The following is a 12,257-nucleotide window of genomic DNA, read 5'->3' as shown; positions in this document are numbered from 1 at the left end:
TATATATATATTAAAAAATTGGCTGGGTGCAGTGGCTCACACCTGTAATCTTAGCACTCTGGGAGGCCGAGGCGGGCAGATTGCTCAAGGTCAGGAGTTCAAAACCACCCTGAGCAAGAGTGAGACCCCGTCTCTACTATAAATAGAAACAAATTAATTGGCCAACTAATATATATAGAAAAAATTAGCCGGGCATGGTGGCGCATGCCTGTAGTCCCAGCTACTCAGGAGGCTGAGGCAGGAGGATTGCTTGAGCCCAGGAGTTTGAGGTTGCTGTGAGCTAGGCTGATGCCATGGCACTCACTCTAGCCTGGGCAACAAAGTGAGACTCTGTCTCAAAAAAAAAAAATTAACCAGGCAATGGTGGTGCATGCCTGTAGTCACAGCTACTCAGGAAGCTGAGGCAGAAGGATTGCTTGAGTCCAGGAGTTTGAGGTTGCTGTGAGCTAAGCTGACACCACGGCACTTTACCCCAAGCAACAGAGTGAGACTGTCCCAAAAACAAATAAAAAATAAAACAAATTCTCATATTCTGTGGCAATACTTCCTGACCTGGGAGTATGATGGAAGAGTTTAGGAAAATAAGGGCCTGCAACAGTGGGTGGAGGGAGATGAGAAAGTAACAAGTGTTTTAGGGCAAAGGCATGGTATAGACTCACCTTTTATATTTTTACACTTCTATCAGCAGAAATAATAAAGAAAGCAACCACCTGAAGACGTATACCATTAAGATGAGCAACTACAAAAAATCAGGACCAGAGGCTACCTTGTCTACCTTGATTCTTAATGAAATGTGCCACAAGTTGGGTTCGGTGGTTTGAGCCTGTAATCCCAATTACTTAGGAGGCTACTGAGGTGGGAGGATGGCTTGAGGCCATGGCCAGAAGAATTCTCAGTGAGATCCCATCTCAGAAGAAGAAGAAGAAGAAAAAGGCAAAACAGAACCCAATTGGGAAGAGAGGCACATAAGGGGCACACATTTACTCAAAATTCTTGAACTCTTTCTTTTCTTTCTCCTATCTTTTCTCCTTTTAAAACTTTCCTACCCCAGGGGCCCATCTCGGGGAGAGCATAAATGTTCTATCCTACTTTTTCCCCTATTCCCTGGCCCCAGCTGATTAGACCAGAGGTAGGTTTTATCCCAGTGGCTGGCCAGAAACTTAAGATCCTTGATCTGTGCTTTAAAACAGAAAGATAAGGGCCCAGGTGTGATGGATAATCCCTGTTATCCCAGCACTCTGTGAGGCTAAGGCCAGAGGATGGCTTTAGTGTAAGAATTTGAGACCATCCTGGGCAACACAAGGAGACCCTGTCTCTAACAAAACAAACAAACAAACAATTAGCCGGCTATGGTGGCAGCAGCCTGTAGTCCCAGCTACTCAAGAGGCTGAAGTGGGAGGATGGCTGGAGCCCTGGAGTTTAAGGCCACAGTGAGCTATGATCACGCCAAAAAACCCCAGCCTGGGCAACAGAGCAAGACTGTCTCAAAATTTCCCCCCTCAAAATCCCACAAAGAAAGGCCTGGCCAACCAACTGTAGTGAGCACTAGTGGCTACTGTATCAGGCAGTGGAGATATAGAACATTTCCATCAGAAAGTTCTGTTGGACAGCACTGCTCTATAGAATCTGAAACTGATTAACAGAAACAGACAGTAGTGAAGTCAGAAATGGAAAAGGTGCAACTAGATATAGCATGAGTAAGTAGACAAGCTCAAAGGGCTACAGCAAGAGATAACGAGTCATAGATGGACCTTGAAAACATTATGCAAAGTGACAAAAGCCAGTCACAAAAGGCCACATGGTGCACGATTCCATTTATAAAAAATGTCCAGAATAGGCCAATCTATAACAGAAAGTAGGTTAGTGCTTATCTAGGAATGGAGGTGGAAGGGGTAGGGTGAAGGGGGCAGAATAGTTGCTAATGTGTACAGAGTTTCTTTATAGGGTGATGAAAATGTTCTGGAATTAAATAGTGGTGATGGTTACACAACTTTGTGAATATACTAAAAACACTGAATTACAAACTTTAAAGGGGTAAAAATTATGGTGTGTGAATTATATCTCAATGGGAGAGGGGATCAGAAGACACAGGCTGGAAGAATAGTGGCAAAGCCAAGCCATGCTGCAACCAAATTTATAAGGTAGTTGAGAGCAGACAAGAAGGCACAAGCAGAGAGAGCAGAATGTGTATCCTGGGGTCAGAAAGATGGAGTTTCCAGGTCTTCCAGCTTCAGAGCTCCTCATTACATTATAGTCTAGCCCACATGTGTCCTTGTAAAAAAGCAGTTTCATATATGCCAGCTTGAGTGGGTATCTCCTCCCTACAGCCAAACAGCCTGGCAAACATGACCTTCACACATGTTTAAAAATCATTTCTGACTAGGCATGGTGGCTCACATTGTAATCCCAGCACTCTGGGAGGCCAGGAGTTCAAGACCAACCTGACCAACATAGCAAGATCCTGTCTCTACAAAAAACTTTTTAAATTAGCCAAGTATGGCAGCACGTGCCTGTAGTCCTAGCTCCTCAAGAGGCTGGAGCTAGAGGATCATTTGAGCCCAGGAGTTTGAGGCTGCACTGATCTATGATCGTGCCATTGCACTCTAGCCTGGGCAACAGAGCAAGACCCTGTCTCTAAAATAAATGAAGCACTTCTGAAACCTTTCATTATTCGTTTTTTCATTCTCTCCCCTTCTCATTACCTGTTGACTTCCCTTTGATCATTATAAAAAATTTTTTCAGATACTTACCCATCCCTCCACCTCCCCAGCAGGCATAAATACTTGCATTCCAAACTTCAGCCACCACCCACCCTTATAAGGTCCCTCTGGCTTACATATTGTGCTGTGGAAAAACTGGAACAGAAGTGCATGAGAATAAAAAGGGCGCAGAAACACTGGCCTGAGTTACTTACCAGCTACTTTCTAGAGAGAATAAGACAGAGTATGTCTATGCTGTAAGGAAATAATTTTCATTTGGATAAAGGGAAATCATTCTTACATGTGGAGTATTAGGTACTAGAATAAGCTATCAGTAATGCTTTTAAAGCCACCAACTAACAATAGAACAGCTAACAATTTGCTTTTGAAGATTTTCAGCCTTCTTCCCTGAGGAATGGAGTTAATATCTGGAAACCTTACCTCTACAATCATCTTTAATTACCAAAAAAAAAAAAACCCCTCCAAGAGCATATTATTCATTCAACTGTATTTCCCAAGCTTTTACTATGATGCACACTATAGGGCTCTTTAAAAGACTGAGCAATACCTGCCCTGGAGACAATGACATCGAAAACGTGGAAGGACATCTATAACGCTCTACAAATCCTTTAGCATACGCATAAAAGTTACGTGAAAGAAGTGGCTAATACAGTTTTACATTATCTGGAGGGGGCAGAGATTTAAGCTGAATGGACCAGGCAACTAGAAAAAGTGCTACATGGCATGGAGGAATGAAGCCTAGGGTAAAGAAGAAAAACAGTAAGGACTGAGAAGAGAGGGGAGAACACGATAACATTAAAGGGAGAAAACAGAACCTGAGAAAGTGTGACAAAAGTATAGAAACAGAAAAAAGAGAGAACACATTAGAAAATCAACTAGAACAAAGAGGTAGGTTAGAGACACCACTGAATGGTTTTCCATGCTATTCTGACAGACTTGGACTTTCCCTCTTTTTTTTTTTTTTTTTTAAATCATAGGATTGCTCTCTGAGACAGGCCTGGACTTTATCCCAAGATTTTGGAATAAGAGAGTGTGATCAGAATAAGAGAGTGTGATCAGATTTGTCTTTTTCAAAGATACCTGACAATAATCTAGATGGATGAAATAAGGTAGAGAAACATGGAGATCAGAAGGCTCTTGAATAAACTAACAACTAAGATTAGGGCTCAGTCTCAGACAATACTGAGAAATTTCAGGTCAGGATCCACTAGGACTTGGAGTTCACACCTGAACTCCAAGGAGGTGAGGAAGGGGAATAAGTTACCAATTAATGCTTGGGTTTTAGTGTAAACAATATAGGGAAATGTTTTTTGTGGGGGAAGCTTCCAGATACAGGTGACCAAATGGCAGTTTTAAAAATAAAGTCATAGAGCTCAGAAGATGTTTGAGAAACAGATATAGAGATCTGAGAGTAACAAAAGCACATCAGTGTCCCCTTAAGCAATGGGAGAGGGATAAGAAAAAGGCCTGGGACACAACCATTGAAGAACACCCATATCCTAGGATACAAGCAAAGTAAGAAGAACCAGTGGAGGTGCAAAAGTGATCAAAATAGAATCAAGGACACTGATTACAAGAATAGAAACTAGGGCCCAGATCCCCCAGCCCTTCCAGAGCTCTTCTACCACTTCCTTGTTGTAAAAAAATTTTGAAATAAAATATACCATTAGATCACACTCAGGCAAAATCACTTCAGCAAGAAAACCACCGATGTTAAGCCTCCTGCTAAAGTAGTGCTTCACTGAAGAATGGAAAGGAGGACTGAGAATCTAAGAAAGCAGTGGCAAGCACACAACAAGAAAGTTCTCAAGAATTATCTTCTTCTCAGTTCCTTATTGTCCCTGTGGTGTTTTGGAGGTGCCTATGGGAGTAACCCAAGGAATGTGCAACAATGGAAAGATATGATGCATAACTGATCATGGACACCTGCAGCAATCTGGTCTAGTGGGCAAAAATAAAAAGAAAGTATCATTAAATTAGTATTTTAGACCAAAGGTTGACAACAACTGTCCTCAGGTAAGTCAGCTATATCCTCTTTCAACTGGGTCTCTCATTTGTAAAACAGTGGCAAAAAGCCTATGCCCAGTTAACCTCACAAAGCTCCAGTGAAGATGAATGACTAAAACAGATACACATGCACTTGGAAAAAAAGATATGAAAACCCACTCCTTGATTAACTTTAACTCAGAATGACCTGCATTAAGTACATTCACTCTCAAACTTTAGTATGCATGAAAACTACACAGGATACAAAGTCTTGGGCTCTACTCTAGCATAAGAATATCTAGATATTTAAGTTGCAAATGACTTCCATGCAGTGGTCCATGGTCCAGACTTCACAAAATACTGCATGAGTCCAACCTCTTAAAAGATGAGAAAAAAGGTTAAGAAAAATGCTGTGCAAATCCTGGGTTCAGCATTAGGCAGTGGCAAAGCATAATACTTTCATGTTACAGTGAAAGAAAGATAATTTTTGGCACAAAGTCCTACTTCTGTAGGGATCATATATCCTGGGACATGGAAATACCTTTATTATGTATTAAACCTTTATGCTACTGCTAAAATAATATTTTAGTAGTAAGCAATTCTACTTTTAAAAGACACATTTAATTTACTACTATTTTGGAGACTACAGAAAAGGCACAGGATCCACTTCAAAAGAGCAAGATGGGTAACTCTGAGCCAGCACACCCCATCCCTATTTAGTCAACAAAAAACCGTTCAGCAGCTACTATTAGCCACACCTGTTACACCTAAATCCCAGGGTAGACTGATTTGCACATAGAGGCCTAACCTCAGACTTGCACTAACACCTGTTATCTAAAGTAGCAGTCCCCAACCTTTTTTGGCACCAGGGATCGGTTTCATGGAAGACAATTTTTCCACGGACTGGGGGTGTGGGGGTGGGGTACTGAACTCAAGCAGTGGTGCATGGCCTGTTTCCTAACAGGCCACGAACAGGTAATGGGCCGTGGCCTAGGGGTTAGGAACCACAGATCTAGAGAATATTCTACCATTTAACATTCTTGGTTTTGAATAGCCTAAGAATCATCTGCTTGAGGTTCCAAGATACTTTTAAAGCCTGATTAAAGCCACAGAAATCAGAGGTTGGAAATCCAGAATTCAAGTTCCCTGCAGCAACAACTCAGGGCCAGGTTAGTATTTCAGCTGTGTACAATAGCAGTTCTTACTATTATAAGCTAACAAAGTTTCTCATTCCCATAATTTACTTGGGCAAACTGTTAATCAAGACTGATCCAATTTTACTCTTTTTTTGGAGGGTGGAGGACAATCTGATGTTCCTGAAATCATGTGCTGAGCTGCATTCTCAATTAGATTAGGGGGACGGCTGGAAATCAAGATCCAGGATTACACTTTGCACGTCAACACAGAATGCTGTGTAGACAATACTAAATACACTCTAGCTAGCAGTCTTCTCTGTGATAGGAGTCTAAGAATTTGATAATTAAAAATAATAAAAATATTCCCCAGAAGATCATTTTAAATTGCATACCCTTCCCAAAGCAATAAAGCTACAGTTTTTTAAAAAATGCTTTGGAATCTGTCACATGGAAAAACAATACAGCTTAAAGGGACTGGAGCCAGCACACCAGGCATGATGTTGCTGGTTTTATATGAACTGCACCTTTATGTAAAGAACTTAGTTAGAGCCTTGAGGAAATCAAGATTAATGAGATAGAATTAGACTATAATAGGAAATAATATAGCATTAGAGAATTTGGATTTTTGTTTCCTTGCCCAATTTGTTCTTGCCCCTCCTAAGGAAAGGAACCAGTTTCATCAAATAACAAAGAAAACAGTCTAGTTCCTCTGCTTATGATAAAAATTAGACAACAAAAATACTTACACGGGACTGGAATTCAAAGAGCAATGATCCACCATCATTTCTGGAAGGAAATCCAACTTAAACGCAGCCATCACCTCACTCTCCCCTTCAGAAGCCAATGATATTAACTTGCTGCACTTGTCTGATCCACAAATACACACAGCTTTAGCTTCCTGGGCCCCACAAAAAACACAAAGTGGAAACAGGAGCTCAGGGAAGCCAGCAATAAGTGCCACAGAAAAGAGGCAGGACTGGGGAAGGGGCAGGGAAAGGGAGTACTGGATTAAAATGGGGATGTGACCATGTGAAGGGAGGCTCAGCCCAGCACACAATGAAAGTGCTGATGCGCCAGGCTTGTTTTGTGTGATTTTCCCTGGCGAAGCAGTACTAAGTGCACTGTCAGATAAATAGAGTGTCAGATCCATGAAGATAGCAGTGGCTAACAGAGCAGAAGAAACACAGACTTGTTTCACATCCTCCAAACTCCTCCCTGAAAATCAGTTTTTGAGGTCCCCCAAAGCCTGACCTGAAGTTTAAAAAAAAGAAAAAGCTCACTCCTGTGGTCTGAAAATGTTTTGAAAGAACTGGGTTGTTAGCCTTGGTTTTAAACTTAGTTTCCACGAGCCAAAGACAGCAATGAGCACAGTGCTTGGGTCCAAACTAACCTCAGAACAGTCACAAAAGGAGGAATGGTTAAGACCATCAGAAGGCAGGCCAGGGGCAAGCTGGTTGAATAACTGGCCACCAGAAACTTACCACTCACACACTACTACCTATACTGGACACACCCTGCTTTCTTGATATAGAGAGCAAGGTGTGTTATCTAATGGTTCCTCACCAGGGTGAAGGACTTTAAAAATCTTGGGTTCAATAACACTCATTAGGTGGCACATTAAAAATTTCTTTACTAACTCTGAATCTTAATTTGCCAGAAAATAAAAATGGGATATTATGTCATTAAGTATGAAATGTCCGATTTCCTTAAGTATTAAGTTTGATAGTCGACATCTCTGACATTTTCACTTTGATGCTTTTTGTTTTATTTTTATCGTGAAGGTACATCCTCATTCTTTCAAATGCATGGTTTTCGGCTTGTGATTATCTTTCCAAAAAATTTTAGAGCAATTTTTGTGAAACCATGGATAAGTCAAAAATTCATGTTATTTTTTAAAGAATTCCATCGAGGAACCAATGCTGTGCAGACAGCTCAAAATATCAGCAAAGCGTTAGGAAAGGATGTGGCAAATGAACGCATAGTACATCAATGGTTCTAGAAGTTCCATTCTGTTGATTTTAATCTTGAAAATGAGCCACATGGGTGACCTGAGACCAAGGTGGACAATGATGAGCTGAAAGCTATAGTAGAAGCAAACCCATCTCAACCTACACATGAATTAGCAGCAAGGTCTGATGTTACTGTTCCAACAATATCGTACCATTTGAAACAATTCAGCAAGGTAAAGCAGCTGGATAGAGGCCGGGCACGGTGGCTCATGCCTGTAATCCTAGCAATGTGGGAGGCCGAGGCAGGCGGATTGCTCGAGGTCAGGAGTTTGAAACCATCCTGAGCAAGACCCCGTTTCTACTATAAATAGAAAGAAATTAATTGGCCAACTAATATATATAGAAAAAATTAGCCAGGCATGGTGGTACATGCCTGTAGTCCCAGCTACTCGGGAGGCTGAGGCAGCAGGATTGCTTGAGCCCAGGAGATTGAGGTTGCTGTGAGCGAGGCTGAGGCCATGTCACTCACTGTAGCCTGGGCAACAAAGCGAGACTGTCTCAAAAAAGAAAAAAAAAAAAAAAAGTTGGATAGACGGGCACTGCATGAATTAAACAAGCTTCAGAAGAGAAACTGTCTTGAAGCTTGCCTTTCTTTGCTGTCACAACATAAGACAAACTATTTCTACAACTGTATTGTTACGTGTGATAAAAAAAGGATTCTTTTTGACAATTGCAAGCATTCAGCATAATGGCTAAAGATAAAGTGCTGAAACAGTCCAAAACTGATTATTCATCCAAAAAAGTTAATGGTGTCTATTTGGTGGTCCAGTGCTGGTATTATCCACTATAGTTTCATGAACCCTGGTCAATCAATTACAGTGGATGTCTATTGCAGCCAATTGGACAAAATGACGAAGATGCTTGTGATTAAGCAGCCAAGACTAGTCAATAGAGACAGACCAATCCTTTTGCAAGACAACACTGGACCACATGTTGCACAAACAACACTGCTTGGCCGGGCGCAGTGGCTCACGCCTGTAATCCTAGCACTCTGGGAGGCCAAGGCAGGCGGACTGCTTGAGGTCAGGAGTTCGAAACCAGCCTGAGCAAGAGCGAGACCCCGTCTCTACTATAAATAGAAACAAATTAATTGGCCAACTAATATATATAGAAAAAATTAGCCGGGCATGGTGGCGCATGCCTGTAGTCCCAGCTACTCGAGAGGCTGAGGCAGAAGGATTGCTTGAGCCCAGGAGTTTGAGGTTGCTGTAAGCTAGGCTGACGCCAGGGCACTCACTCTAGCCTGGGCAACAAAGCAAGACTCTGTCTCAAAAAAACAAAACAAAAAAAACACTGCTCCAACTATGAGGCTGGACTTGGAAACTCTGTCATCCACCATATTCACCAGACCTTGCACCAACTGACTACCACTGCTTTCAGTCTTTGGACCACTTCTAGCAAGAAAAACTATTCAATTCTCAACAAGCTGTAGAAAATGCTTCTTGTGATTTCATCGCCACTCACTCACCAGGCTTCTTCACTACTGTTTTAAACAAGCTACCATTAAGATGGCAAAACTGTGTACATATAACACACTTTGAAAAAAAGAAAAGAAAAAAAAAAAGACGGCAATTGACTCAGGCCTGTAATCCTAGCAACACTCTGGGAGGCCGAGGTGGGAGGATCGCTCAAGGTCAGGAGTTCAAAACCAGCCTGAGCAAGAGTGAGACCCTGTCTCTACTAAAAATAGAAATTAATTGGCCAACTAAAAATATATAGAAAAAAATAGCCAGGCATGGTGGCGCATGCCTGTAGTCTCAGCTGCTCGGGAGGCTGAGGCAGAAGGATTGCTTGAGCCCAGGAGTTTGAGGTTGCTGTGAGCTAGGCTGATGCCATGGCACTCTAGCCCGAGGAACAGAGTGAGACTCTGTCTCAAAAAAACAAACAAACAAAAAAGATGACAAAACTGTGTCAATAGTTTAGGTGCACACTTTAATTGTTTGCTTCTTGAGATATAATAAACTACACTTTTGATTTGAAATCAGACATTTCATATTTAATGACCTAATAGTAATATTCTGCCTTCTGATAGCATACTAGGAAATAATGTCTTTTCAGTTACCCTTTATGAAGAAACAAGAAACAAAAAACAAAGCAAACAAAAGCTACCACAGTGATGATAAAAAAAGAACTTGGGCCTACCTGGGACAAACACTCAAACATATAAGGGAAGAACTGAGAACTGCAAACTAAGTCTCTTCCTTCTCTTTCCTCCTTCAAACTGTTGCTAAAACCAAGACTAATGAATGCACACATAAAAATTCTATTATGGGTGAGCAGTAAGACAGATATACTTAGCAGTCAAGGCAGATGTGTGCTCCCATTCTCAATTTAGCTCCATATCCCTCCAAACAACAAATGGTGACATTTCAATATTTAGGCAGTGACTCTAAAACTATATCTCTAACGGCTTCCGAATTTCACAGGCTTTCTTTCCATTTTTATAATTAGGGTTGCCTTACCTCAAAGATTTCACTTCACCCAAGCTCAGTTCACAACACAGGGAACTTTGAAAAAAAGAAGTTATGTTCAGCCTGTAAAGAAGTAAACGAATGAACTCCTAAACATAGAGTTACTTTTAAAATAATAATAATAATAACGAAAGGCAATATGTGATGGCATAGGCCTAAAAAATTCTATTCTATGTAGCAATGACTGACACTGTCTGCATCTGACCCAGGAAAGTAGAAGCTGTTTTGTGTCCAATGTTCAGACACAAGCACCCAAAATCTAGAAGTATAATGGCAGCTAATTGCTTCTTCTATTTTGCCAAAGACTCCAGCTCACCTGATCTACTACTTTGGAGGTAGAAGTAGCAGGAGCTCTTTCCCATCCATTAAAGGGAGCAGCAAAAACAAGCTGCAAGTGAGAGGAGACTGTGCAACTGACACATAGTACCCAGTTCACCCCACCCTGATGGTCAGACAAGCAAAAGACAGTAACCCTTGATGAGACTGGTTAGGTTACTGGTTACATTTGTCCTAGTTTCTCCTATGTACACGGGAGCAGGAGCTCTTCCTATAGAAAGCTGCCTGGACCAAGAGTAAATCTGTGAGTCAACTAAATTAGATCTTTCAGTTCAAGAATTCCTTTAAAAATTAGGAACCAGGCCAGGTACGCAGCTCATGCCTGTAATTCTGGCACTTTAGAAGGTCAAGGGTGGGGAATCGCTTGAGGCCAGGAGTTCAAGACCATCCTGGGGAACACAGTGAAAACCCATATCTACAAAAAAAATTTTTAAAATGGCCAGAGATGGTGGTGTGTGACTATAGTCCAAGCTACTTGGGAGGCTTAAGTAGGAGGATCACTTGAGCCCAGGAGTTTGAGGTTGCAGGGAGCTATGACAATGCTGCTGCACTCTAGCAACAGAGCAACAATGTCTCAGGTGAAAAAAACAATAAAAAAATTAGGAATCAGCAAATTTCAAAGAATCTCACCGGTTATTGTGTTTATAATATTCACTAAAAATACATTAATTCTAATTATATCTCTAAATCAGAATCACATAAATAACAAAAGAGTACTTAAATGGAGACTTTACTGAGTATCCAGGCTTTGCAAATTTACAAAGAATATGTAAAAGGATGTACACTCCTTATAGTAATTTTTGCCAAAAACTAGGAAACACTGATTTAGAGTAATACCTTAAAGCCAATTTTTTCTCATTTACAGAACTTTTATTTAAAATAAGTTTCTAGAAGCCCAATTTATAAAATAATAATTTTTAAAAAGCAGGGAGTAGAGGGCCCACAAGTAATTCTGTGTTTACACTGTCATTAAGATCCATTTTATGATTTATAAAGCAACAATGCTTTAAAAACCTACAAGATGGAAATGTTATTACATGAAAAGGGGCACTTCTCTTTAGGTAGGTCACAATAGTTATCTCAGTATAATTACATCTACATGCTTTGGGAAAAGAAAGCACAGAAATTAATCACAAGTCACTCAATTTTAGAAAAGGGTTATAAAGTTAACAGATAACAAAAACAATTATGGGCATACAAAAATGCAGATATTAAGGGAAATTAAAAAGCAGAATTAAAAACCAGTTATTCACAAAAAAAATCCGTAACATTTTTTAATGTCTTAAATTAGATATGCATTCCAGGCTTTTTCCACAAAAATGCATTAGACATAAAGAAATGGCAGGAGGGTTATAACCAAGAGTTCACTGTAAAAGCCTTAACTTTCCCTCAGTCTCTTTTTATCACCTATTCCTTTTACTCTGAATTTAATTTCACGGTTTCCTCTTCTTTCTCTGGTTGTCTCAGTTTTCTTTGTCTTGAATATTCTCTACTTCTTTTTTAAGGGCAATAATTCAAAGTCTAATTATGTGAGGGCAACAATTCAAAGTATCCTCTATTAGGAGCCTGCTATAACATCACAAACCCAAATCATTAAAA

At 40.5% G+C, this 12,257-nt stretch overlaps 1 protein-coding gene across 20 annotated transcripts in view; it reads right to left on the bottom strand.

Moving 5' to 3' along the window:
• The window catches only part of CELF1 (CUGBP Elav-like family member 1), an 82,709-nt gene that overhangs the window by 25,772 nt on the left and 44,680 nt on the right, over positions 1-12,257 (bottom strand). For 9 of the 20 annotated variants that reach the window (XM_076001879.1, XM_076001876.1, XM_076001881.1 and 6 more), the window contains 2 exons: positions 10,314-10,385; positions 6,589-6,740 (listed from right to left, as the gene is read on the bottom strand). The exons of 3 other annotated variants lie outside the window; for them this stretch is intronic. In XM_076001879.1, the coding sequence (XP_075857994.1) occupies positions 6,589-6,659 (71 nt within the window). In that variant the 5' untranslated portion in view covers positions 6,660-6,740; positions 10,314-10,385. Of the gene's footprint in view, positions 1-6,588; positions 6,741-10,313; positions 10,390-12,257 lie in introns of those variants that run through there. 8 more of the 20 variants (XM_076001889.1, XM_076001891.1, XM_076001895.1 and 5 more) reach the window with 3 other exon arrangements.

This window comes from Microcebus murinus, chromosome 4 (genome assembly GCF_040939455.1).
Source record: "Microcebus murinus isolate Inina chromosome 4, M.murinus_Inina_mat1.0, whole genome shotgun sequence".
Classification (NCBI taxonomy): domain Eukaryota; kingdom Metazoa; phylum Chordata; class Mammalia; order Primates; family Cheirogaleidae; genus Microcebus; species Microcebus murinus.
This window is presented reverse-complemented; position numbering and strand designations above follow the sequence as displayed.